Source organism: Pocillopora damicornis, chromosome 3, assembly GCF_964200805.1.
Source record: "Pocillopora damicornis chromosome 3, jaPocDami1.2, whole genome shotgun sequence".
NCBI lineage: Eukaryota > Metazoa > Cnidaria > Anthozoa > Scleractinia > Pocilloporidae > Pocillopora > Pocillopora damicornis.
In genome coordinates, this window is record NC_142672.1 from 12,780,844 (window position 1) to 12,807,100 (window position 26,257).

The window sequence follows — 26,257 nt, forward strand, 5'->3', positions numbered from 1 at the left end:
TGTCCTTTATAGGAAATGAGGATTCCTCCTATCAATTATTTGATTTCATTGTGATATCTTTTGTTTAAAATCATGTAAAATCATAAAATTGGCCTTGAAGTTATATGTTCGTCCATGTCAAACTTCAATTTGTGGTTTAAATTCGTTTACAAATATTTTTCAGTTGTTTTTTTCTTGCGAACAACTTTATAATTAGGGGCTTCCAAATGATGCAGGCATCACTGACTGCTTGTCATTCCTCTACGTTATAAAGCAACATATTAAATGTGTATGTGGGCAGTTAAGAATTAGAAATAAAGTTTTCCTCAAATTAAAGCAAACGTTTTTGATTATCCCTTGTGTTTTTCATCGAGGAAGTAATGGAGATGACTTAGTGTGTGGTTTGTCATCCTTTGTAGCCCCGTGGCCTCGGAGGAAGTTATTACAAGAACTTTCTACACAGTTAAATTAATCACAGTTTCGTTCAGCTTTTCGTCACCTTCATGTGACTCGCTAGCATTAATATTCGTGTGGAATGATTGAGCGCCAAAATACAAGATTAAGCGTACTTTGTTTTCACTTCAAGAGAAAACCCAGCAAAGTGTATCAATGAAATCTAGATACTGAATAGCGTCAGGAATTTCAAATATTGAAACTTCTTAATTCATTTGCAGTCTCAAAAATGTTTTCGCTATGCGATGGCTTTACAAGGCAACAAGGAGCAAAATTCATTACCGAGAGATTTATATCAGATACGAATCAGTCTCAGAAAAGTTGAACGAAATTACGAAATGAAAACCTGAAAATTTCCATGCCAGTGATGAACTAATCGTAAGCAAAAAGCGGAAGCTATTTTCGGTGCGTTCGATTTTAAAGCCATGTATATCTCAATTCTTAACATATTTTATTGAACATTTATAGATCCTTAGAAGTTTAAGGGTACATGTTTTAATCTTACTTGAGCAACTGCAAACCCTTGTATCAAATTGCATATCTAATTATGTCTCTCAATTGTTTTTCCAAAATATAGCCAGTTTCATTCAAACAAAAAAAAATCTCAGTTGGACTTCGTGGAGTCCACCAATAAAACAAGTGTTAATTAGAGTACCTACAACAGATGTTTCATAATTTCTTCTTGGACAATTTGAACGTTAAGCGGCAATGCGAACGGCGGCTAGTCAAGGTCAATCTTTTATCGATCGATCAATTATTGTGACAAATATTCCAAGATCGAATGCAGAAGAGACAAAACACAGCTTTTTGACCTTTTCAATGTCCCCGGGCCATAAATAACTACACTGAATAGTTTTCATGACTTGACGATTTTTCTAGAATCTCTGAGTTTTACACATAACTCCCGCTCACATGCAAAGCCAGCTTGATAGCATTCTGGAAGAGGAGGATGCTGAGGTGTTGCGGAGTGCATTCGATTCAACCAAGGTGAGAAAAACATAGTTTTTTAACCCAAGTTTCTGAACGATAAACTTTGTAGGTGAAATGACAGGTATGCTTTTTTCGACTACGACTGAAACACCTGCCGACCTGTCCTGGGAAACAATCTCCACTGCGAGCGCCTTTCCTGAATAATTTTCGGTTTGTGATTGATGGAGAACTCGAGAAAATATTTCTCGTTGCTCTGTAAATGATCTAAGATTTTAGCCTTGGGCGCAAAGCCTTTCTTTTTTTTAGGCTTATCTAAAGTACAGTTTGTTTAAGACTTAACGTAAGCGTTGCTGGAATTAATAGAGACCAGTTCGGGGACACTTTGATAATATGAAGAAACCCCGCTGGAGAACTCTTTGTTCAGTTGACATTGCTTTTTTAAAGCGGACTTTTAAAATTACCTTATAGTTTACAGAAGAGCTCCATATGACTTCATTTTCTTTTAAAATACTAGCAGAGTGTCCTTGCGATGTTAAAAACGCAAAAATTCAGTGAATAGAGCATTTATTTCTGTATAGAAATGTTTGCTGTATTAGGACGGTTACTTGTCACGGATTGCTGAAGTGCGCCTGTCACGAAACTATTGCGTGACCGTGTGTCTATAAGAAGCATTCTTCTTAGGGTAAATATAACTTTTTGCTGCAAGGCAGCATTTGTTTTCTTACCGAATTAGATAAGGAGATTTCATTTCTTCCAAAAGCTCACTTTGAGAAGGGATGGCTAATTGCCTTAGGTAACTGAGATTTGTAATTGAAACTTTGTTTGAAAACAAATCAGCTGCCCTCTCCCGAGGTCTGACGTCCGATCAAAGTACCCCCTGCTAAGTCAACATCATTAAACTGCATCCAAAGGACAGACGAATAGAAAATTTCCAATGGAACCTGCTATGTTTTACTGAAGTATTCAGAATGCTCGAACGATAGTAATAACAAAAACTTTGCCCCAGAAATCTATTAAAACAAATTTAAGTTCTCCTCTGAGTAAAGTGGTTTAGTGGGTCTAGGGATAACATAATTTTACTTAGCTAAGTAAATTTAAGCTTTCTGCACTGATATATTTCTTACAACTCTAGCCCTGAGAATTTGTGGATAGATAAGGAAAATCTCCTATTTTATGTCCTTCTTTTGATAACTCAAGGAGAAAGATACTTTTGGTCAGGTGTGGGAGTGAGACATGGTTTATTGCCTTTGTCAGTTAGCTGAGGTGTAAGTGTATAGAAAGGCCAGGTGTTGTACCTTTTTTATCCTAATCAAGTAGAATTGCAGCCACCTTAAAATCGGGCAAATGAATCGAAGAGAAAAGAGATAGCCAAACCAAACTGATAAGGTAAAGCTGAACTTTACGAAGTCAATCCTTCTTAGCCTCGAGTGAGGCGAGAATGGTGCTACCGTCTGATACTTCTGTTGACACCCTCCCAATCTTTAGCTTACATCAAACAATGCAATTAAACGCATACTGGGCTCAAATATAATGGATCTGAATGAGCAATGACTTTTTCTTTGGCAGGATGATAATTCAAAATATAGGGATCTGTGTAACGCTCTCGTTCAATCATGCCAAAAATTGATGATATTTCCTGTTTACAGAAAATTTACGTCATCCGTATGAAACAGTAATCTTTACATTAGTCTGCTGCCCACATTTCAAGGCAACGGCTGTAAAAATATTCATCAATCTTGTGGAGCATTTAACATGAAGGATAATCCACTCAGTAAGGTGGAGATTATGGCTTATGGAAGATTAGAATCCACTTAGGGAGCTTAAGATTATAAACCAAGAATCGAAATGTGATATGTCACCTTTAAAGTACACCGTTCTTTTGTCTGTAGTGATTATCAAGAATGTCTCATGCTGTTTTTATACCTGATTTTTTTTTTTAAATCAGTTGTTCTCTAACTGAAATCAACCTTTCGCTTGGCTTAAGTTTTATCATTTACTAACTTGATGCACAGCGAAATCACTTTTAAACATCTAGAAGGAGAACACCATCCAGGCCAATTGAGGCGCTGGACTGTGCACTCAGGTAAGATGAATTTTTTTTCGTCACAGCACACCTTCAGCTGAGTGAACCAGATTAAGTGAGATATTAAAATTAAAAAAATTTATCATATTTATGTAGTACCGAGGTTTAGTTACGACATTTTGAAACATTGTTATAGACATTCTTAGGAATCATGGCAAACTTTGTTATTTGAACATGACCCTTCGTTGTCTTCTTTCAGTTTATAGCCAGTTTGCTCTCCAATTCTCCCTTAACAAGAAAGCAGCACTGAGATTTTAACTTTTACAGGAATTAACAGCTTACCGCCATAACGGATTTGATCCGTGACGAATTCTCAACAAAAATGCCTTTAAAGAACACGCCGTTTATTTGCCTTCAACACAGCTTTTCTTTACCTGATTAAGTACGTGCAGACCAACTTGCCTGTCTGTGGTTTCTCTGCAGCTCTCGCTCATCCTATCCTTCCGAAACTAACATGCTTTCTATAGATAATTCTGTTTGATGTGGCAGATGTGACGAAGTGAGTGTCTCCCCACATATTTCCTCCGGTGTTCCTCTACGTAAAAACAATGTCTTTGAGATTTGATAACAGCTAACCACGCAGTTCAACGTCTTATTTGATTGTCCACGGTTGGTCCTTGCCATATTCTTCATTTTCTAAGTTGTTCATTTACAACTACTTTATCTGTTCAGAACAACGCTTAAAATAGAACTTACCTGATACTCAGGTGGTTTGTTTTACTGTTAACCGTTATCAAAAATACGTAAACCTTAGTGAAAAAACTTGAGCTTGTGTAATCTTAATTTTCTGTCTGAGTTTTCTTGTGAATGTTGCGCGCGACATTAACAAACATTGCATTGGTCTGTTGTAAAAAATTCAACCAGTTTGGCCAAGAGATTTCCACTCAAGTTGTTTCAGTACAAGTTTCAATGCTTCATTCATGTTTCAATATTGCACAATTGAGTTTTATTTTCAGAAGACGCCCACGCCTGTCGCTCAGTGCTGTGTGTACTCGAACATGACCTTTTTAGTTGACGAGTTTAAGAATTTTATGAATTTCAACTATTTGGGTAGTTTTTTTCCGGCCCTATCAAAAATATCACCGCCATCTACTAATAATACTGTTTCACACGTAATCCGTGTTGAGCGCTCCTAAATGTCTGGTAATAGCTTATTTTGTCAAACAGACAAAAAAATGTATCTTGACTTCTGAATATTGTTTTCAATTAATCAAGTTGATAATGTACTTCAGTTGGCTTGCACATCAGTCTGGCGTCTAATCAATAAACACGAACTAAATAAGGGAACTCTTGTTTACTTTTGCGGCGAAGATAAAAATTAGCCGTGACTTGAGAGGAAATGAGGGCAGTTAGAAGTGTGTTTTTGTTTTGAAATAGAGCTTAAGATTAGGAATTTTAAGAAGGATCTACGTAAAAAAGGTCACGTCATGTAATCGGGGTACAAGTATCAACTCCTCCTTCAACTGTCGATGAAAGTACAAGTATTTCATATCTAGCACACGTACGGTGCACACGGCAACTACTATTCGAAGCGCTTCTGCGTTCCATGTTTAACAAAGCAATTCATCTCAAAGGACTTCAGTGTAGTGGAACAGATTTACAGGGGACAATATAAGGTATTTCAATATACAACTGTCTCGATGTAATATTATTTATCCTTGCGGCTTTTGCATTGAAAGCCACTCCATTAGTTACGTCGTGGAATTTTGATGCAGTAACGGAGGTTTGTTGTTTAAATGAAAGCTTTGCATACTTTTCTTTTTTAATTATCCAACGTTATCCTTTGTTTGTTCTTTAAGTTTTTACATCACCAAGCTTTGAACTTTATCACTTCTCTTAAAACTAAATGAGCACCTATTGAGTCACGGCCTTCTTAAGAAGTTCTCTATGGGTTAGTACTTTATTCCATCTCACTCATTTGAATTATGTTAGATATGAGTTAACAGAATACCAGACAGTCTTCAATTTTTGGCCAAAATGTAACGCAGGTTTGGTTGCACTTTCGTAGCCATGTTCAAAGATCGCGTGTTCCTACGATAAATGTGACTTCCTGTATTTGTCTACACCACCTAATTGGCGTAATATTCGATTCTATTTTTATTTCAACGTTATTAAACCGATCAACAACCAACCGCTGTAACATTGAATTCTTAAGATATCCACTCTAATTCTAAGATATTTCTCACCCCATCGATGACAATCTGCAATTAGCCTGAGTTTATTGAGGCCAAGAGGGAGAAGATAGCAAAAACATCTTGCATTTTGTTAAGCTTTTTTTTTTTTTGACTCATGAAACCGCGATATTTCCTCCCGACAAATCTTCCTGTTTCAATCTTCATCAAGATTTTTTTTTTTTCAAGGTGCTTTGTCCGGCAGATTATGTAAATGTATGATAAACCTAATGGCCGTGAACAAGTAGGTCTGTTGAGTTGAGTTTTTTTCATCTTGTTCTTCTTCTTTTGTTAGACCGGTGTACATGTTGAAAAGTCTCTTATCTGTAATTGACAACAGCCTCATTAATGACAACTGCTGTTTTTATTGCCTCCTATTATCTACGCTAATGTTCGCGAGTGCTCGTTTCTGATATCTGATTTATTTGCCCACATTCATACCGCGTTTTTAGTTTCCAGTTTTGAAACTGCTTAGCTGAACGTAAACATGCAACTTCCTTCGAACGAAACCACGCAGATGACACGGTATCAGCCAGATTTCAAAGGGTTTCCTACGTCAAACTAAGTTCGACACGAAATAATGCAGAGTTCTTCCCACCAGTAAATCTCGAAGCAGAGACTGGAGGTCGAATTAAGGCAAAAATCACACGAACTTAGAAAGGATTAGTTTTCTAATCCTATGTTTACTCACACTAAAGTTTAAATTCTGTTTCTTTGTTTCGCATATATGATGTCTCGCTCATTTAAGCTTCTTTTTAGCTCCAAACGACAGTGCAATTGTCATGTTATTCAGATTTTCAATTTCATGTCATGTTTTGGTAGGAAAACGAATTAACCAGAGTACTTCAAGCAGTGATCGAAATGAGAAATCTTGTTATCATTTAGATACTGCTTAACAGACAGGAAGGAAGAAAGTAATTTACTTGGAATTCTTGCCTTTGAGTAAAACCAAATTCTCTGAAATCACGAGCCAACCGAGATTTATATGATCATCAGTTCGCAAAATTGGCTTTGAGAGATTTTGGAGAGAAATCCCGAGATAAGTAATGATGTCAGTTCTTGTAGTTAAATACACCTTACAGCATACAAATCGTAATAAATTTCAAATATGTCATTTAGGCCTATGATGATGTTGATTAGGTCAGGAAAGCATCCATAGGCTTGGGATAACCAATATACACGGGATAACCAAAGGTGGAGGACCTGTTGGGAATAAGTGGTTTTTTTGTTTACAAAGAATTCCATAATTTACTCGCCTATATCGCTTATAAAATTTTATTCGTAAGAATGTTATAAGAATTTGAAAAAAAAAAAAAAAAAAAACGTAGCTGCGCATTCCTCTTAAGAAATTTCCTGTTTTACTGCTAGATGTTGTAGATTTTCGTACATTTAACCAAACTGTCGGCCTCTTTATCAATGTTATGAATGTTGTGCCGCGTAGCACTGGGAACACAAATGGTGAAACAGAGAATTACCTCTGAAGTGTAAATTATCAGCTAGTAAATTATCAGCTAGTTCAGTGCATCATTGTATATCATGTCTCGATAAAATGGAAGCTTTACGACAGACAGCGGAAATCCGCTACGCTTTGGTCATAGCTGCCTCAAACAGACCAACCACATTGTTTCGTTTTTATGTTGGATATTTTTTTCTTGACTCTCTTAAAATTCACAGACAGCGCTTTGAGAGGATAGTTTAAAAATGGTTGAGTCTTTGTTTATTATATGAGTTCCGATTGTAATGGTGCCCAAAGTCCCAGCTCTTCAGAATTTTATGCCGGTGATATGTAAACCATTTCAAAAGCATCCACTTTTCGGACAAGTGCTTGAATCAAGTTTAAGAATTCTATCAATTTTAAGTGGTTCTTCCCTAACAGCTGTGATTATTTTCAATAAGTAGGCGTACCATGAGATAAACAAAGAAACTTTTAGTTAGTGTAAATAATAATACTCAAAAAATATCACTCAGAGCCACATATTGTTTTATTATTATCACCAAACACAAGTTGTGTTTAATCCCGCCCGAGAAGAAAAATTGGCGCAAGGGAGCAAAAAGCTAGAATTTTTTATTCCTTGTTATTTTGTTTATCTCTTTATTATGTTTATCTCGTTATGCAGCTTTGTACTTACCTACCAAGCTGATTAAAACTTATCCTATCCTGAACATAATTTGGTTCCTCACATGTAGTAATGGCAATAACACGATTTCGAGTGCAATTTGGTTTTAATAAGCGCGAGTAAATTTTTTAAATACAACATAATTGCATGAGCCTGTATTAATAATTACATGAAAAATGCATTACAGAAAGTCAAGACAGGAGAAATTTTGACAGTGCATGCACACTATTTGTAGTTGCAATCGTGTTGCATGAGAATGCACTCGTTTTCAGCCATCCAGAAGCGTGATAATTTTTTCCACGAATATTATTACCATCGTAAGCTTCCTTAATTGTACAACGTTTTGCATCAAATTCTTACAAAATTTACTACAAAATATGGTTATGGTTGATTACCAGAGCGCCATTATTTAAGCGGATTTACGTAGGCCAAATAATTGACACGAAATGTCCCTTAGCTGTAAAAAGTATACTAAGTATCTATGCAATACAATTAGTTTCCGTCTTTATTTTAGTTACCGTTGTCGCTGTCGATCTAATTCTTGACTAATTCTTCTTATTTATGGTGTAATTGATGTTGCATGGCTCAAAGGAACCAAATGTATTGTAGTTCGGCAAACATGACAACAATAACAACAACGACAACAAAACAGCAACAAGCAGATTAGAGTCACTTCGTCATTACAAAGCCGCTATTCAGGAGATGAAGCCTTCTAGCGCTGCGATAAAAATACTAGCAATGAGGTGCAGGACTATTGCGTTAGAAATAGTCACTTATCGGTTAATCTTACATACAAGTCTTGATTGTGCGCAACCTTAGGAGAAATTAAAGAACATTTGCAATTTTTTTAATTCCAACGGGTACCGATTCAAAACTTTTATTAAATTCAAAAGATTTACAAGTTAACCAAACGTCTGTTTTCTTAAACCTATTTAAAAAAATTAGTTTATTAAGTTAATAGTTTATTATTAGAATTATGAAATTTCGGGCTAACATAGTTTTTTCCGCCGCAAAATGAATCATTTAAGAAATTTACATTTAGGATTCTTTGCTTAAGGTTTTCACCAAGACGTGGGGAGGAAAAACCTACGAGAAAGTGTTTGAAGGATCACTCTTAGTTGACAAATTGACAGAAAAATCACCAGAAAGGTTTCCAACTCGAGAAAAAGCGACAGAGCTTCTTCAGAGCGTCCTCAAAGAAGGAATCATTAAAAGCATTGGTAGATCTCGACTTTACGAGGACGGTTCACAGTTATTTTATTGGAGTGAAACTTCACAGACGCCGAGCAACATGGCGACTACTGCTAATTTAAGAACACAGGTATGAGTTACAATTGTAGTTTATAGACATCGTTTATATATTAAAATTTTCTTCCATTTTCATTTCAGTATCAGTGACAATTGAGAAATAAAGAGATGAATTTTGACTGAAGATCTTTCTTTCTTTTTGCTTACATTTAAAACTTGATGTGTTTTCTATTTCCGTGTTTTTATCTTCTCTCTTGCTTAATTCAGAACTAGAGAGTTTGGTCAGAATTACAAAAGTTTTTTTTTTAAAGAAGGATCGAGCTTCGGTAATTTTCGGTGGACTTCAAAGCGTCCGCCAAACGCTGAAAGGGGATTCTTGGGATAAACCGCTTTTGCTGATGACATCAATTGGATTCTCACCGAAAATACATTTTTTAAACCAAGAAGGACTCCATAAACACTTGGAATGTTTTCAAGTGTACAATGCCTTATGTTTAGCTGAGTTCAGTCGTATCAATAGGATGTCACAATGTTTAAGTAGAGGAGCATGTGATACTGTCATAGAAACGCATGGCGGGAATAGAATCATCATTTACCAAAAATTCAGCTTAACTGTTGACACTTTAATTTGAAGAAGTAAGAGTTTTTTCCCGAAAGAAAAGTTCACCAAACGAGCAACCATTTCTTCTCCACAGCGCCTCACCAAAACGCCCCAAGATGAAGCGAAGCCCGCATGGGTAACACCTAATTTGAAAAAAACGGGAAATCGACCAGGAACGTTGCCGTCCAGACGAATGGAAATCAACACAGCTTCACGCGTGGCGAAAAATGCAACTTCTGAAGGGGCAAATGAGGAGAAGAAGGTGAATGCCACAAAATCGCTCTCCAGAGGATTAGCTGCCCTCCTTGAAAGGGATCAAGCGTTTAGCTCCCAAAATGTTGAGGATGATAGGTGGGAAGACGAGAAAGAAAAGAAAGCAGACAACAGTGAAAATGCTAATTCAGGAAACGGTGAAAAAAACAACAGCAACGATCAACATAAACTAGAAAATTTCAAACTGCAAACCAAACATTCTTCCCTTCCGCGCACCATTTACAAGGCTCCACAAGTTCAACAGGTTCAAACTGGTTTGGTGACCATGCATAGGGCTCCGCAAGTTCAAAAAATTCAAACCGGTTCTGTGAATAATGACATAAAATCCACTGAGCACCAAAATGGTGGGATTATCCCCATCAAAAGAGCCGTCCAAGAAGAAAAAGCTCAAGAAGTGAAAGCCGCCACACAGATGTTCGTGGCTAAAGCTCCAATAATTGTTCAGGGAAGGAAGAGTGCACACATTTCCCCTCAAGAGACAACAACTGATGACAAAACTAAGACCGAGAAAGTTGATGTAACTACCCCATCCATAAAGACATCGCCTTTTATAACTCCAAAAGGTGCTGGAGAAACTGCTACCTCAAGGGTCCGAAAAATCTCGCCCATCAAAATGGTAAATGGCTTCCATGATGAGGAAAAAATTGAGAGTCTTCCAACCAAGCAGTTGCCTTCTACAGGAACTGATTCTCAAGCACCAAAAGAAAAAGAAACTGTTGACTTTCTGAGGAAAGAAATTGAGCGAATCAAAGCTGAGCACCAACTGGAGATATCAAAATACCAAGAGAAAATAAACGAAATGAAGCAAGAATTTGAACAAGCGAAAGACATGACGCCTTCTGAGGGTACAATGGAAAGCGAGGCTTCCTCTGACCTATCCAGGTCCAGTTCAATGTCCAGTATATCCGCCCCCGCCCCACCACCGCCACCACCTCCACCCCCAGCCCCTGGGTCTGCAAGTCCTCCCCCACCACCTCCCCCTATTCCTGGCGCTTGTCCACCCCCTCCACCTCCTCCAATAGGACCTGGAGGCCATAGGCTAACAGGGGGGGTCAAGCCAAAGAAAGCTGTCGTCAAACCTGACGTGGAAATGAAACCGCTGTTTTGGACAAGGATTTTGATATCAGGTTGGTTTTAAGAAAAATGTGATATTACCACAGATCTGCAATAAAGAAATAAACGATTGATCGGCAAACAGGTTTTATTTCCATTTAAATTTGCGAGTTTGAGCAAGTCTTGTACAACTTGGAGGATGAGAAAAAAAACTGCAATTCGCAAGACCCTATAAAAGTTACTTATTACCAAGATCAGACCAAATCAACTTGTTATGATGCAAACCACGACCTCCTTGTTCATGTTTTGTTTTTTCTTTTTTCTAGATGAACAAGACGCTGGTGACATGAACAACAATAAATCCAAGAAAAATATTTGGAAACATGTAAAAGAGATGGACTTCAATAGAAAAGAATTCCAAAAGTAGGTGATTTAGAAACGTCTCTGAATCCAAACTTTTAATCAGTGGCAAGGATAAAAATACGAGTACAATTAACAACGGTTTATCAAGTATAATCCTATGGAAAATGCTAATCTTTTTTTATCTTGTAGGTTATTTGGGCGTAAAGTCAGCAAGATATCCAAAGGTGATCCACGACGGATCTCTCTCAAAGACGACAGCCATTTTGCACACTCTAAAGGACAGCAAGTAAGTGGTTCCCAACTCACTTCAACAACGTTAACTTAATCAATTCTGCAAATATCTTTATTTAAATCAGGTCAAAGTAGCCGACCATTTATTACAAGCACATCCCCAAATCGGAAAGAAAAAATGCGTTCGCTATCATGAGAACGAGGATATTCCATTTTTATGCCAAAACATTCAAGCAACACGCTAGTCACGTCTAAAATGACCAAAAGATACGCAAAGTCTGAAATAACCTGAGTGAGGCTCTTTCTGTGAAAAGGTCAATTTGTCCGATGGAGTCTCTTAGTTTGATTGTCTTTTGGTTGTAACGTGTATGTTGAGTTCAGTTACACGTGTCTCATCTAAGTTTTTTGTGCCTAGGCCGCCAAGCTACTTGATAATGGCCGATCACAGACGATTGGTATCATCATGAGCAGCCTGAGCTGTCAGTTGGAGGACATTAAAGAAGCAGTGTACAAAATGGACACCTCTGTCATCGACATGGATGGGTAAGGCTAATATTCCACGCTTTTTCTGTTGTTTCAAATCTTTACATTCAAAATAAACACTAAACTCGCACTCTTCGTAACTATTAATAATAATAATAATGACTTTATTACTGTGTCAATTACATCTAGCAGTGAGGAATCCCCAACGCTAATAGGGGACACCTAAATAGAACTATCTAAAATGAATAAAAAATCGAAAAAGAAACAGATAATAAATAACATAATTCTGAATGAAATTTACAAATGATATACAGAAAAATCCGTTGAGAAAAATAAAAATTATGTATTGCAAAGATTGCAGCCTCTACATCCATCTGAGGTGTTTCTGAAATCAAGCCTGCGTATCTGGGTCTTGAACTGCTTGAGACTGGCGGCCGATCTTACTTTATGTGATAACTTGCTCCAGAGTCTTAGGCCTAGATATCGAATAGAATGTTTTCCGCATCTCTCTGCCGTAAACTGTAAGTGTGGCTTTGGTAAAAAACATGTTACAAATAGTCCAGGAGCACAAATTATGTTTAACCTTATACATTAAAATACACATGCCTTGTAGTCTCCTGTTATACAATGTTGGTAGCCTGGCTTTCTCTAATGATAATCTCCACTCTAACACTTCACCCCTGGCTGCCACACCAGCCATTAACTCACACCCCATGCCTAGCGTCTCAGTTTTAGACTCAAGGTGACAATTTTTTGAACCGAGGCGTTTCATAACGTGAACTTTTACATTGACGGTGTTTTACTCTGATATACTTATCCTTTTTTTCCGTTCACAGACTAAAAGCGTTGTATGACATTCGCCCCAAGGCTGAAGAAATCGAGCTGATCACAAAATATCAGCAAGAGAATCCAAACAGTAAGCTTTTCTTCAGCGATACATTTTGACAATGTTTTCCATTTTGACGAAAAAGCAATTTCTTAACTTGAACCGATAACTGTCTCTAAGGTAGCATTTGTATTTCAGAGATGAAATTGCCTTTTTCATATGCGTTTTTTTGTTTTTTGTTTTAGTTCCCCTCGACAAACCAGAGGAATTCTTGTTTCAAATACATAAGATGGACCACTTTGCAGAGCGCCTCGAATGCTGGTTGTACAGGAATAAATTTACAGAGACCTTAACTACCATTGGTGAGCTTATTTCTTGAAAGATTTGATCTTTATGAAGGACGTATAAAAACATGTATATACTGACAATATATGCATTTCCCTTTTATTAGATAGAAGATTATCCGCAATTTGCGAGGCCAGCAGTTCACTACGTACAAAGTAAGTCCCGCCCTCAGAATACGTTACATTGTTTTAACACCGGCGGCAAATGAACGAGTGAGCTAGTAACAGGTTATATTCTGTTAGCCTTAAAACGGTAATTTTATGCGCAAGTCACCGTCATGAAATTTCTCATTTTTCCCAACTTTTTTTTCCTTCTAACGACGCACCTTGTCATTGGTTTCAGTGAAGACATCTCATTCGTTCTGTCCTTAATCCTGACTCTGGGAAACTTCATGAATGGCGGAACGAACAGAGGACAGGCAGATGGATTCCAATTGAGTGTGCTGAACAAAATCAAAGATGTCAAAACACAGGTGAAAGGACATGAGTTGTGACAAATAGTTGTATTAAAAATAGTCTTTTTTTCACCTAATCATGTCCTAACTAAATACCAATTTAATAAAGAAATTATAACAGACAGAACCGAAGTATTAGTTCTAAGACGTGTGAGAATTTCAATAAATGCAATTGAGAAAGTTCCACCCATTACATCTTCACTCCTTTACGACTTAAGGATTCCCCAAAACACTTTTCAATGTTAAGATTGCACGAAGATCATCTCAACGTTTTGATTCCTCTGCCTCACATCCTAAGACGTCAAACCAGCTCACAAAATGCTTAATGGAAATTTTATATGCGGATGACTGACTGTATTCGGTTTTTTTTAGGACAATGGAACAAATCTTATGAAATACATCGCTCAACTTTACTGCGACAAGAAACACGGCGGCGAGACAGGGGATTATACTCTACCAGACCCCTACGCCATCCTCGCTGCTGCTCAGGTAAATTGGGTCGTTGTTGATGATGGAAGCAGCTGATTTGTAAATGCAAGCGTTTTAACCCAGTTTCTGCGCCAAGATACATGCTTTTCGATTGTATTCTACTCTTCAGGTCTTCACACCCTTTTCCCCTGTCCATTTTATCTCCTGGTTTAAGAAAAGACACCGCTGTAAAAGTTGAATACTATGCACTCTAAAAAAGTATAATATATGGACCTGACTCTTCAATTTCCTGGTTTGTTTGAGATCGAGGTCCAAACTAGAACTTTGCAGACTAGGAAATTCAAAGTACGAACTAACTCAGTGATGGAAAGTTTCTTTATCTCTAACAAATTTCTCTTTCGCTTCCTCAGGTTTCGTTTAAGGATATCAAATCAGGTAACACAATGTTCTTTCAGTAGCTTTCATTTAAAACTACAGAAAATCCAGGCGAGTTCTTATCATTTCCTTTTCGCTTTTTCTTAGAACTTGCAGAAGCTAAGATATCTCTAGCAACCTGTAAAGCCAAAGTAAGTAACTCATACTAAATTTATCTTAAGTTCGTAGCTATTAATTCGTAAATGAATTTGTTGTGTCGAACATTGCATCATTATTATAAACTTGAAATCAAAGCTGTACGCAAAAGTAATTAAAGCTACAAAATTAACTGGGAAGATCGTCCCCGGTACTTTCCAGGAATTGTTTGACTGGTGCCAGATTGCAAGCGTTTCTACATACGGCTTTTTTCTTTAGTCTTTTATGATGCCTATCCCTATGATTGTATCTGACTCTCTTATGCAACTTTTTAACACGAATTCCCTTAACTCTTTACATCCTGACATCAGTATGCAAGTTCGCCATACTGCTCTGTATATACATTTCCCATGGTACTGACAAGGACAATTTGTTTCACAATCGAGAGCTTTATGAGTTTGCGATCATTTCTACTATTGTGCAGTTTATATGAAATAATTCATATTTGTACTGCGGTTGTAGATGAAAGTGAAATGTGATCATCGCAGTAAATTTTTCCAATTTAAGCAATTGGAAAGAAGAAGCCTGAAAAAAATCAGGGCTTCAACGGGATTCGAACCCGTGACCTCCGCGATACCGGTGCGATGCTCTACCAACTGAGCTATGAAGCCACACATTGGGAGCGAGGTCAATTTATTAAGTTCATATCTTCCCGTGCAGTGAAATGATGTGGAGTTTATATGAAATAATTCATATTTGTACTGCGGTTGTAGATGAAAGTGAAATGTGATCATCGCAGTAAATTTTTCCAATTTAAGCAATTGAAAAATTTACTGCGATGATCACATTTCACTTTCATTTCTACTATTCCCATAACCTTAGCGTCTGACCCAGGGGATGATACAGTTTGGAAAAACTAGATGCTGATCACCCTGAATTAAGAGGTTCTTCCATTTGGTTATTTTCTTCCATTTTTTCAATCCATATCCTTTAAATTACAGTGATATTATCACGGATAGACGAACTTAGGATTTACTCCAAAACCTTATGACGGTTTCTAAGGAGATTTTTTTGTTTGTAGTCTGAGATGGTACTTGGAGGTGGCAATAATGTGCACCGCGAGCCGTTTGAAAGTTTTGTCAAAGAATATCTTCACACCGGTAAGAATAGAAACGAAAATAGATTTAACGACATCAGTAAAATGTCTTTTTTTAGAACCGGTCATTATTGATCGCCTGAAGGGCGGTCGGAAGATTTTGGTTGTGTCAGGGTAAATTTACCCGATCTTCTCACAGGGTTCTATCCTAATTGGCAGTTAATTTTCTATAGCCTCCATCTATACCCATCTATACTCTGTTGGCAGTGACTGATCCCCTTCCCGTCTCCCCTGAAAACCATGTCATTCCCCAAAGATCCTCTGACCTCCCCCCCCCCCCCCCAGGCAATAATGATGAGATCATATCAGTCATACGTATCTGACTGATAACTCTAAGTTGGTGGTAACGCTGACGAAAACTCCTTTTTACCTGATGTCAGGTTTCAATGAAACCTCACTCATTTGGATAAGTCAGACATTTCTGACTAAAATCTCTAATCTAACAACCAGGCGAAAAAGAACTTGAACGTATACAAAACAAGCTTCAAGCCACATTGGAAGATTTCAAGGAAGTTGTTGATTATTTTCAGTACACCGGAGAAGGAGAAGAGGTAAATCTGCCTTTTGTTTTAATTGTTTTCTACGTTGTTGTTATTATTTACCTCCATCGTGAGTGATACCTCAAAATATTCACTCGATGAGAAGGGCAAACACAAAAGAGGCAACAATGATATGAAGCAAACAAAGGATGGCAAAAGATTAAGAAAAATTAGACAGCTTTTGAATGACAAACTTGTCAAAATGTGGGCTGTTTTTCAAGACAAACAAACCATGACATACCTCTTTAACGTGTCTTAATAGTGTTTTTGCTTCGTTTTTTTCTTGTTTTTCAGGTTACTCCGCCACTATTTTTCGGTATCTGGGGGAACTTCTTGGAGATTTTCAAGAATTTTTGGAAGGTAAGTAATGTCGCGCATTATAATTGGACGAGACTCTCACGGGGGTCAGTTACCAGTCTCCCACTGAACGTTGGGAGTTATTTTTAATCCTGACATCTAAAAATGTATGTTAAAGAATACGAAACCTAAAATCCATAAAATCATATTTCCCGTAATGTGCGCTTCTTTGGTGAAGTTTGTCACACTTCAGTGTGCCTGTAATTTCTCATTTCCGTGTGGTAATACTAATGAGCTTTGATATCACTAAAAAAGGTCGCACGTCCAGTCATCTTTCCTTTTCACAACGTGTTTTGGAGTAGTTTGTTTTCCTTCTTTCCTTGAGATTTTTTGGGACATGATGTTTAAAGCACTAAAGATAACCAGACAGCTAACATTAAACGTAAAATGTGCAAGAAGCTAGCTATTCTCTGATATGGTACAATCTTCATTGGATTTTTTAACATTTTGATTATTTTCTTCGTACTCTTTTTTGCTGTTACAATGTTCCAGTAATGTTTCCGAGGTGTCTCTGAGCTGCTCACCTGTTTTAACAGTTCGAAACCTGTGACAGTTACTAACTCACCCGACTGCATTTGGTTTTAATGCTAATGGCTAATATTGGGCAATTGCTTTCGAAATATTATTGCGCTAACATTGCTTCTCTCTTCAGCCTGATACGGGAGAGTCCGTAGAAGCTAATGAAAAACCAGTACAGATGACTAAGGTAGCTCAAATTAACACTTGAATACGACTTAACTTTAAAAACTGTTATAAAAATTTTAACAAAAAGTTACTGGATAAAGTCCGCTGACTACAAACGGTAATCGAATAATTATAAACCTAAATTAAAACTGAAATGCAATTTCTTTTACGCGATGCTGCTTGATCTTTTGGCATATACTTTAAAACGATATGAATTTATCAATACAAAGGCCAATTGTCTTCCAGAACATCGCTTTAAAGTCTTACGAACTTTGTTTTGATTAAGATTTAAACACTAAATCTACATCAAAAAATTAAATGGTACTTGACTAGAAACTTGAGATCCGAGCTTTTAACAACCAAATGAACTAAATAACACAACTACGATCAACTTTGAGTCAACGTGTTTGGTTTTTTTTTTTTTTTCTTTTTTAAAGGCTGAGCTGATCAATCTTTCGAAAAGGTCCTTCTGTAATGCAGAACATCTTAAACAGGTAAGTTGTGACTACTTACAGGTAAGAATTAAGGGGAAAGACACTTCCTATAAGAATGATGTTTGGAACAGTGCTATAAAAAAAAATGACATCGTACCCAGATCCTACCATATGAACCTCTTAGCCTTGGAAGGTCTGGGTACGAGACTAGACAACTACATTTACTTTCATATTGTCCAGAGACACCCCTCCCTCAGACAGTACAATAAAAGAAAAAACACTGGTTTTGATTTAAGCTTTCTTTTAGTCTTTGTGGTACTCATTACTGTTCTCACCAGAGCCTTAACATTTATTTTTCAGATTAGAGCAACGGCATCCAAGTTCAAGAAACGTCGCACCAGCGACTCGAAAGATCCTAAGCGCAAAATATCAACTCCATAAGAAATTATCTCCAACCAGCGCACTTTTATACACTGCAGACATAGATAATTGATATGCAGATAAAGACGAAGTATTATCGGCAGATTTCAGATGAACATTATCCGAGATGCATAAAGCCTCTGTTTTAAATCGAGGCTAAGCGCAAAGCTTTACTATACCTTTTATCACGCTTTCGTAACAAACGGGGGGTCAAATACACCCTTGGCCGCAACCCCCCCCCTTCAAGCCACACCCTTACGTCAGGTAAGGTTGCAAGTACATATTACTGTGACTTTTATCAGGAGAAACACTCAGTTAATTATCAAATGACAGTTTCTTATATGTAAATAATATTCATGCGTACCATACATATACCATGATAGTGAAGTTGTATAATCGTTCGAACACTAGTTCAATCACCCTGACAGCACGAGACCTCCGTATTAGTTTTTTGGAGGCTTTGTAAGACCAATTTTCTTTTTAGTGTCGAAACTATTCTGTGATTGCACTGGTTTTGCTCATGTTTTTTAGACTTCATAACTGGACTAGAAAAATCAAAGATTCAAAACTGAAAACCAATAGTGACCTGGTCATTTGCGTTTTCCTGCGTTTTAGGCCGTTAGAAACTTTTCCTTTAATTTCTCAAAAGCTGGCTAAGAAAAGTTTGGTGCCAGCTCTACACAACTTTAATCGATATGCGTTTTAATGCGAAAGCATTCTGCGTATCCCAGCTCTGCAACTTTAGCTAAGCGGAGGCTAATGTAAATACATGAATGAGTTTCGCATTTTTATATTAATTTATTGATAGTGTTGTAGAAACAACATAAAAAAGACTCAATACTTATAGGTAGAATAGCATATTTAAAATCTTCATGAGCAAAATGATTCATTTAGCCGTTTTCAAAGTTAAAGCGAAATTCAGCATCTTAATCGATTGAGAGACCTGGAAACAGGCCTAGGTTTTGTCTTTGCTCAGTACAAGTTTCAAAATAGCTACAGCTCATACTTACAAGAGAAACGGTTATATATGAGATAAATGAGCGTTAAATCGTTTGTCTCACGATTGAAGGGTCAGGCTAATAAATCATGTATTGATCGTGACGTTTCGACTGCTGTGCTGTTTGTCTTCGTCAATCGACGAGGTCGAAAGTTCACGTGTCGCTAATTGTAAACCTTGGTCTATTGTTATTGGTATGTGATGGTGCGCTGTCACTGAGACGAACGATTAAACGTTCATTTACCTACAAAAACCCCGACGAACGACAAAATTTTGTGTAACAGTAATACATAAGTTATTGCGTGGAGTGTTTTAATGCAGAAATTATAACAACTTACAGAGCTGAAGACGTTCTTTGTCCATTGTTTGTAGCAAATGTTTTGAAACTTCTCTCTTCAATCGACGACCGCGGTCGACCGAACTCACAATTTACCATTCTGTCTTACACTGTTGCTTTAAGCGGTGCCTTTCTATCTCTTCCGTTCTCTCTCAAAGAGCCCTTCCCACCCAGGGCCGAGCTGTTCTAACACGATCAGTACAACTTTTCCATGGCTTGTATCCATGTTTGACCCGTGTTCATGGCTTGACAAGCAGTCATGACCACAGGTTATATTTTGTGTCATTGAGTCCTTCGTTATACTGAGATAAAACCCTACCAAACGTTAACCCCAAAATACTCCTTATAAAAAAATCAAGCCAAGCCGGTTTAGCTTTGCTTTTGGCTTGAACAACCGACCATGGGGTAAGAATGACCGCTAGTAATTTCCCTGGAGCCCTGATGAAGTTCTGGGGGGCGGGGAGGAAGGCTTAGTATGAAACTAATATTCCACCCAGTGGGAGTAGGGATTCTCCTTGCTCCAAGTTGCTTCATGTTGTAATCGGAATCACCTCCAACAGTATAACTTATGACATCATCTTTTACAAGTATTGCACTAAAATAAAACACTTTTGTCAACCTGAAAAAATCCTGAAAAAGTTTCATGACTGAAAATGGAACTTTTCAAATCTAATTATTTCGGTCGGAAATTCAGTGGGAAGTGATTTTTAAAAAGCATTTCGCACCTTACACTTTGGAAAAAACACCCCGTCCCTCCCAAAAGCCACCATTCCCTCTTTCCACAATTCATGCTTAGCCTCAATTCTTCCATTTGGTTGAGGCTTGGCCCCCTGAGCCTGCGTTCCATCGGGCTAGCGGTTTAGTAATAAGACAGCCATTAGGCTATGTAACTAATGTGTGGTCACTTTACTGCGACCATCCATTTAAACATTCTGCTCGTAGTTGGTCAAACGAAAACAAACTTAATATTTTCCATTTTTCAGTCTTGTAAGCATCATGGTAAACCTCTCGAATAGATGTGATCTCAACAAAGATTCGACAGAGAATAATGATTTAGTGTTTCCCTTTGTATTTTAAGGATTTAATCACCCAGGAAATTCAAGGTATTTTAAAACATCAAAAGAGCACTCAAAACTTCCTTCAGCAACACGAAACACTGGCACTGAAAAGTTCTCGGGAGAGATACAAATAAAGACAAACCCATTCCATCAACAGTGTAGCTTCGTCACCGACACATTTCACCTGAGTGTCACAGGTTGTATATCATGAGTTTTGCATAGAATGCGTCAGTTTATTAGGCTAAATAGTTTGTATTGTGGTAGATAAATCGCAAATGGAGTCTTTTCATGAGTGTTATTTTTTCAAGGCAATCTTTTCAATACTACAGAAAATTTTTCCACTGCACTCTAAGACATCATCGCAAACGTGTTGTTTTCGTGCAAAGAAAGTGAATCCCTTTAGAAGCAGAAACACCCCTTAGGCTATCAAGAGTGTTTATCAACGATGTAATTTCATTTCACTGTAATAGAAAATATCACCTGCAAATCTCTTTTCTCTCGATTTGACGCAATGACAGGGAGATAGTTCAATAGCTTAATATCATTCCCATAACCCGGCAACACTTGGGGGCTTAAAGGGGAAGCAATTGCGTAAGATGTCGAAGATGTGTCGCGGCCCATTTTAAAGCGATGTTAGTTTTAAAGTCATTTTGAATGATACCATTGCATTTCCCTTTGCGTTAATTGTGGTGGAAATCAAAGACAGGATTCTATTCCTCGGAGGTAGCTTTCAAAGTTGACATACAAGCCAGCGTACCGACTCTTTTCTGAGAAAGTTGAACGCTGTGGTACTTTCATCGCCGCATACAATTTCAAAGTTCGAGGAAACATATGGTCCACTTAATTGACAGCTATCATTTCGCAAGTTATCATTCTTTCTTGAGTTGCATTTACTTTTGGTGTTAGTTTTCGCTGACGTGCGTAAATTTCTAAGAGATGTATGCCGCGTATTAGCATCAGTGATTCCTGCTCTGTTACGTGTGTTTATTTTTTCTCATAAATTACGGTAATGAGGTCTGAAATCTGATTGGTTCTCAGCGCGGTCCGGATTTTCCTGTCTCTGCCCACGGGAACAGTAACGCTTTTGTGAGTCGCCAAGTACATCCTTAGCTTTCCTTTGCTTCGTTGCCATTTCTCTCTCTCTCTCTCTCTCTCTCTCTCTCTCTCTCTCTCTCTCTCTCTCTCTCTCTCTCTCTCTCTCTCTCTCTCAAATCACTTTAGTGGCCAACAAAAAATGGTTTCGCAAAAGGATTTGTGGTCGCAAAATTTGTCATTCAATGGGTTGAAACGCGACCTTAAAACCGTTTGTTATTGATATTGATAATCACAAATAGTAACTCAGAAAGTTAAAATTGGATTAATCGATGGAACTTTCATTCATTTAATATCTGAATTCTCCCAAACAATTTGTTCGTTATAAAGCGATGAGCGAAGTTTTGAGTTCTATTACGAAAACATTACTGGTAAATCTTTTCAAGTCCGAGGACTGAATTTGGACATTTGTACTAAGCGCAGACTTCGGGCACAGTTTTTCCTAATACAGACCTCCTGGCTGGTGACTAATATATACACGTATCTATGTGTATATACATATATTGTATTTGTGTTGGGTTTTCTAGAAATAGAAGAAGAGGGTCCCGCAAAAAATGAATTACGCTCAACCCAAAGTATCTACTACTTCCTTGCACTGCTGAAACGCAGTTGCTCCGTTCCAAAAAAAAAAAACTGAACAAAGAAAAAGCTGAATCATAATTTAACAACTTTTCCAGACCAAATGCAAATAACAAGGGAGAGAGTGCAGCTGCCCATTCATTTGCTAAAAACCGCATCCTGTATTCAAAATTCTGAGGAAACAACTAAATAAATCCTCGTAACTGTATTGTTTCACCCCAAAGTAAACATTCATGAACTAGAGCGATGAACAAAGTTGCAAATCGAAAGTAAAAATAACAGTTTTTGAGACATGTTTTAAGAGGTTGCTTTGGAAATTACGTAATATGCATTCTCGCCGTGAAGGAAATGGCATAAATTGTACACACTTTTCGAAATAAAACGCGAAAACGACATAGAAAGCAGAACAACGCTTTGCTATGGAGCTAAACTTGAGTGCATGTCCATTTCTCATGCCGTGATAAAATTTGCGTTAAAAAGAGAGAGAAACAGAAGCTAATGTCGGTAATGCCACACGCAGAATCAGTTACTGAATACTTTTTTATCAGCTAGATAGATAGATAGATAGATAGACTGTGTTTTATTAAAATTACATTGCAGATAAAACTGAATTGCGTAACTTCACATTAATTAATTGTACAAACTGTTTCTGCAACACATATTTATGAAACTTGTTGCCGCTCTGTCGGTCTTACAACGATTAAGATTGAAATTCCTCTGTTTCCTAAAATTGTAATTAGCCTGATAACTTTTTGGGATTAAAGAATGAATTTTGTTGTTTTTGTTTTCTGCGATGAGGATAATCGCGAATCAAAACATGATTTCATCAGTGCTTGCTGCACGTAGACCATTTTTTTTTTAAGCGTTCGGTTGATGTTCCTGTTATCACACACTGACGAATTATTAAAAACGATCGAATTTTTTTATGTAAAGCTAATTGGTAGGCATGGCGATTGAAAATATTTTGTTCTGCCTGAGGATCATCTCCAAGAACATGACAACATAAGGGTGCATATCATATAATCTACATGTTTCCACTTTTGTTTCTGGGGCATTCGACTGAAATGAGAAACTTTAAACATTCACAATTTTAGGTATAAAAAGCGACAAGTTTTTTTCATTTACATGCTCGCTTTTTCCCCTTTTTTCCTTTTCAATTTAAATCTTACCTAGGACAAAACACTACACGAAATATACACATATATACGATGTTCAATTACCCGCCGTAAAACTACGAGACGTTTCGACTCTTTGGCTTTCCGAATTCGCTTTTTTCTTTTGTCTATCACGTTTCATTTCCCGTGATCAGCGCCGACTGATCGGCAACTTCTGTCCAAGCGATTAATGTCGGCTCGTTGACCGAATTACTCATGTCTACAACATCCTCGTGCGGTGCATGCCTCTCGCTAATACTACCTTGTTCAGGAAATGTTTGTCTTCTTTCAATGGCTTCTACAGTAACTGCGGCACCACTGTTTCCAGCGATGATGTTCTTGTCAAGATTTTCTGCGTTTTCAAAGCTCTCGCTAATAACACCTTGCTCGGAATTTGTCTTAGTTTTCTCGTTTGCTGTTACAGCAACCAAAACGTCATTATTTACCGCGACGATCGCCTTTTCGTGATTTTCCACACTGTCAAAACTTTCGTCAATGTTGCCTCGCTCATCAGATATACGACCTATTTCTATCAAAGCACCCGAAGTTCCAGGTTTCACAGCAATGCTCAGCTCTTTCGCCATATTTTCCATTGTTTCAATACCGTTCATCGCTTGGCTTTGTTCATCCAGTCCATCTGAGTTTTGTTTGTAACTGTAAACTTCAACAGTTACAGAATGTGCATTTGGAGATCCGGGAGAGTCTGTTTGTATCCGTGGGTTTGTATTGTCGCACATTTTATCGATGGATTCACTGCAGACATCACTACCTTCGTCGTGTGGAGCGATTTCTCCAACCAATGTATTTTCCTCACTGAGCGGATCGCCTGCAATGCTCGTCGAACCAGCCGATTGCAAATCGCCACCTTCGCTTATCCGCTTATGCCGCGAGCTAAGATGAGGATGAAACATCAGTGGATTTTGGAGTTGTTCTTGAGCGCCTCGAAAGCGTTCAATAGCGGTTTGAGGATTTCTTTCGTCGATGTTGTAGACCTTCAACTCTCCTACGTCTTGTAAAAGACAGAGAGTGGATTCGGAAACCATGTATATCCTGGGTTGTAAACATATCGTTTCGTGCGTCGGTGATGAATTTATGATCACAGCGTGCGAAGGGCTGCAACCCATTTTTTTTCCTCACGTTTTGAGACTTTCCACGACTTTTTCCTTCCTACAGACCCCACGACTGTTTAATTTCCATAACCTGAAGTAGCTTTTAAAAAAGCCAGCTTTCCAGCGCGTTCTACCAATCAAGAGTCAAATTAAAACAATCTACTTTCCTTGTCCGCTGATCTATTCAAATAAGCATCCTGTGCCAATAGCCTTTAGCCAGCTGTCTTGATGAAAACATCGCCGTCATGAAATAAGTTTATTTCTGTTGTTTTTATTCTACAGTCCTACCTGCTGCAGACAGCTTTTGGACTAATATGCCTTGTTTTTCAGTTTCACGGACTGATTAGGAGGGTTGTAAAACAGCAGGAGGGCAGTGAAAAAAACGAACAGTTCGATGTTTTTCAAGGTAGAACATGACAAACAATGAAAGCAAAACTCAACCGTAATAAATTTCAAAATAATTGTGCTGTGTCCTCAACGACTTTGTGCAAAAAAAATAAAACGTGTTCTAAGGAGAGGAAACAATACTTCCATTAAATAAAAATGTTTTAAAATTGCAGTAAAAGAAAAATTGCTCTAGGTTACAATTTTAAGCGTCAAAAAACCCTTTCGCTAAATTTAGTTTTCCTCATTAACATGAACATTTCTTGGTCGTAATATAAGTTAAATAAAACCTTTCAATCTTGTGCTGCCGAAAAAAATGAAAGCTAAAATTAAAGAGCAATAATTTCAGTGCGCTTGGAACAATGCCATCCCTTGCTGTCGCAACTCATAATAATAAAAAAAATTGTCACTTCTTTTTCTTAATTTCCAAAACCTTTCAAAGGCTTATCGATTGAAGTCGTTTCAATTTGCAGGTGCAAAAATTGTTTACAACGTACTATTTACATGTTACCTCCAGTTGAGGAAATATTAGGCATTAGACAGCCTTGTTCAAAAACATGCCTCATTTTACAAAAACAGAACATTGCTGTCGATTTCGAATAGTAAAAGGCATTTGGTTTTGTGTAAAATTCGACCCGGTTGAAAAACAATTCTCACCGATTCGTCACAATATTTCATCTCTTCAAAACGAATTACACTTCCACAAGCGTATTTTCTTACCGTTATAAATATATTCCTGCGGAAAAAATTCCGCTTAGTATAAGAACAAACTAGAACTATTCGAAATTTTTTGAAGATGACAAAATGTTTAAAACGGCAAAAAATTATCGAGCAATAATTTGTGACGCATTGTGAAGCCGGAAATTTCAAATTGTCATGTCCAAAAATAATTAAAGTTTGACGAGACAATACCTTTTAGGATTTTAGTGAGGAACTCGATGAAAATTGATTGTCTACTTGAAAAAAATTAGAGAATTACTTTCACCATTTTGAACACCACGATATTGTAAAAGCTTTATCACAGTATTCTCGATTTCTAAAACGCTCATTTAAATTTATTATAGAATCAATATTCGAATGGGTTACTGAAGAGGCTGATCATGATCCGTACATTTTGCTAAATTATTCAAGCATCATTACAGTTGTTACTTATTTATTGTTAACGGCCTTTGCAATTAAGCTTCAAGGGATTCTGCTATTTTAGAACCTTGATGGTTCCATTTACTCTACATTTGAAATATTTCCTTACACCAAAAATAGGGGAACTGAAAAATGTTATCGAGAATCTTGGTCTACAACATTAGACTGTTTTTGATGAGTATAAAACAGAGGAAGGGGTAGGTGGTGTTTAAGATCATGGTAAAAGACAAGTAACAAAAAAAATTTCGCCGTTTTTTTTTCAGAATTT

The 26,257-nt window shown here is 37.4% G+C and overlaps 2 protein-coding genes across 9 annotated transcripts; one reads left to right on the forward strand and one right to left on the reverse strand.

Moving 5' to 3' along the window:
* The first annotated feature begins 1,120 nt into the window (after positions 1-1,120).
* LOC113675622 (uncharacterized) lies at positions 1,121-19,483 on the forward strand. Of its 8 annotated transcripts, none has more exons than XM_089199718.1 (20): positions 3,079-3,445; positions 3,913-3,944; positions 8,791-9,054; positions 9,677-10,982; positions 11,235-11,331; positions 11,461-11,557; positions 11,918-12,045; positions 12,822-12,901; positions 13,057-13,173; positions 13,263-13,311; positions 13,499-13,628; positions 13,983-14,099; positions 14,450-14,474; positions 14,562-14,605; positions 15,631-15,709; positions 16,156-16,256; positions 16,539-16,604; positions 17,254-17,307; positions 17,723-17,779; positions 18,080-19,483. In XM_089199718.1, the coding sequence occupies exons 3-20, from the start codon at positions 9,025-9,027 to the stop codon at positions 18,158-18,160; spliced, it is 2,658 nt and encodes an 885-aa protein (XP_089055844.1). In that variant the 5' UTR covers positions 3,079-3,445; positions 3,913-3,944; positions 8,791-9,024; the 3' UTR covers positions 18,161-19,483. The 8 variants fall into 8 exon arrangements, with proteins under 8 accessions (XP_089055839.1, XP_027048016.2, XP_089055844.1 ...); XM_089199716.1 differs by lacking the exons at positions 3,079-3,445; positions 3,913-3,944 and adding exons at positions 4,942-5,061; positions 5,806-5,864; XM_089199713.1 differs by lacking the exons at positions 3,079-3,445; positions 3,913-3,944 and adding an exon at positions 1,121-1,419.
* A 2,909-nt stretch (positions 19,484-22,392) lies between these two features.
* LOC113675638 (uncharacterized) lies at positions 22,393-25,874 on the reverse strand. Its single transcript, XM_027192230.2, has one exon. It carries the CDS (start codon positions 24,478-24,480, stop codon positions 23,488-23,490), a length of 993 nt encoding a protein of 330 aa, XP_027048031.2. The 5' UTR covers positions 24,481-25,874; the 3' UTR covers positions 22,393-23,487.
* Positions 25,875-26,257: the final 383 nt, after the last annotated feature.

Coding starts and splice junctions, on each gene's coding strand:
- LOC113675622 (XM_089199713.1), top strand. CDS start 1,345: ATGCAAAGCCAGCTTGATAGCATTCTGGAAGAGGAGGATGCTGAGGTG. Junction 1,420..8,790: donor GTGCATTCGATTCAACCAAG/GTGAGAAAAACA, acceptor TCTTTGCTTAAG/GTTTTCACCAAGACGTGGGG. Junction 13,174..13,262: donor AGAGACCTTAACTACCATTG/GTGAGCTTATTT, acceptor CCCTTTTATTAG/ATAGAAGATTATCCGCAATT.
- LOC113675638 (XM_027192230.2), bottom strand. CDS start 24,480: ATGGGTTGCAGCCCTTCGCACGCTGTGATCATAAATTCATCACCGACG.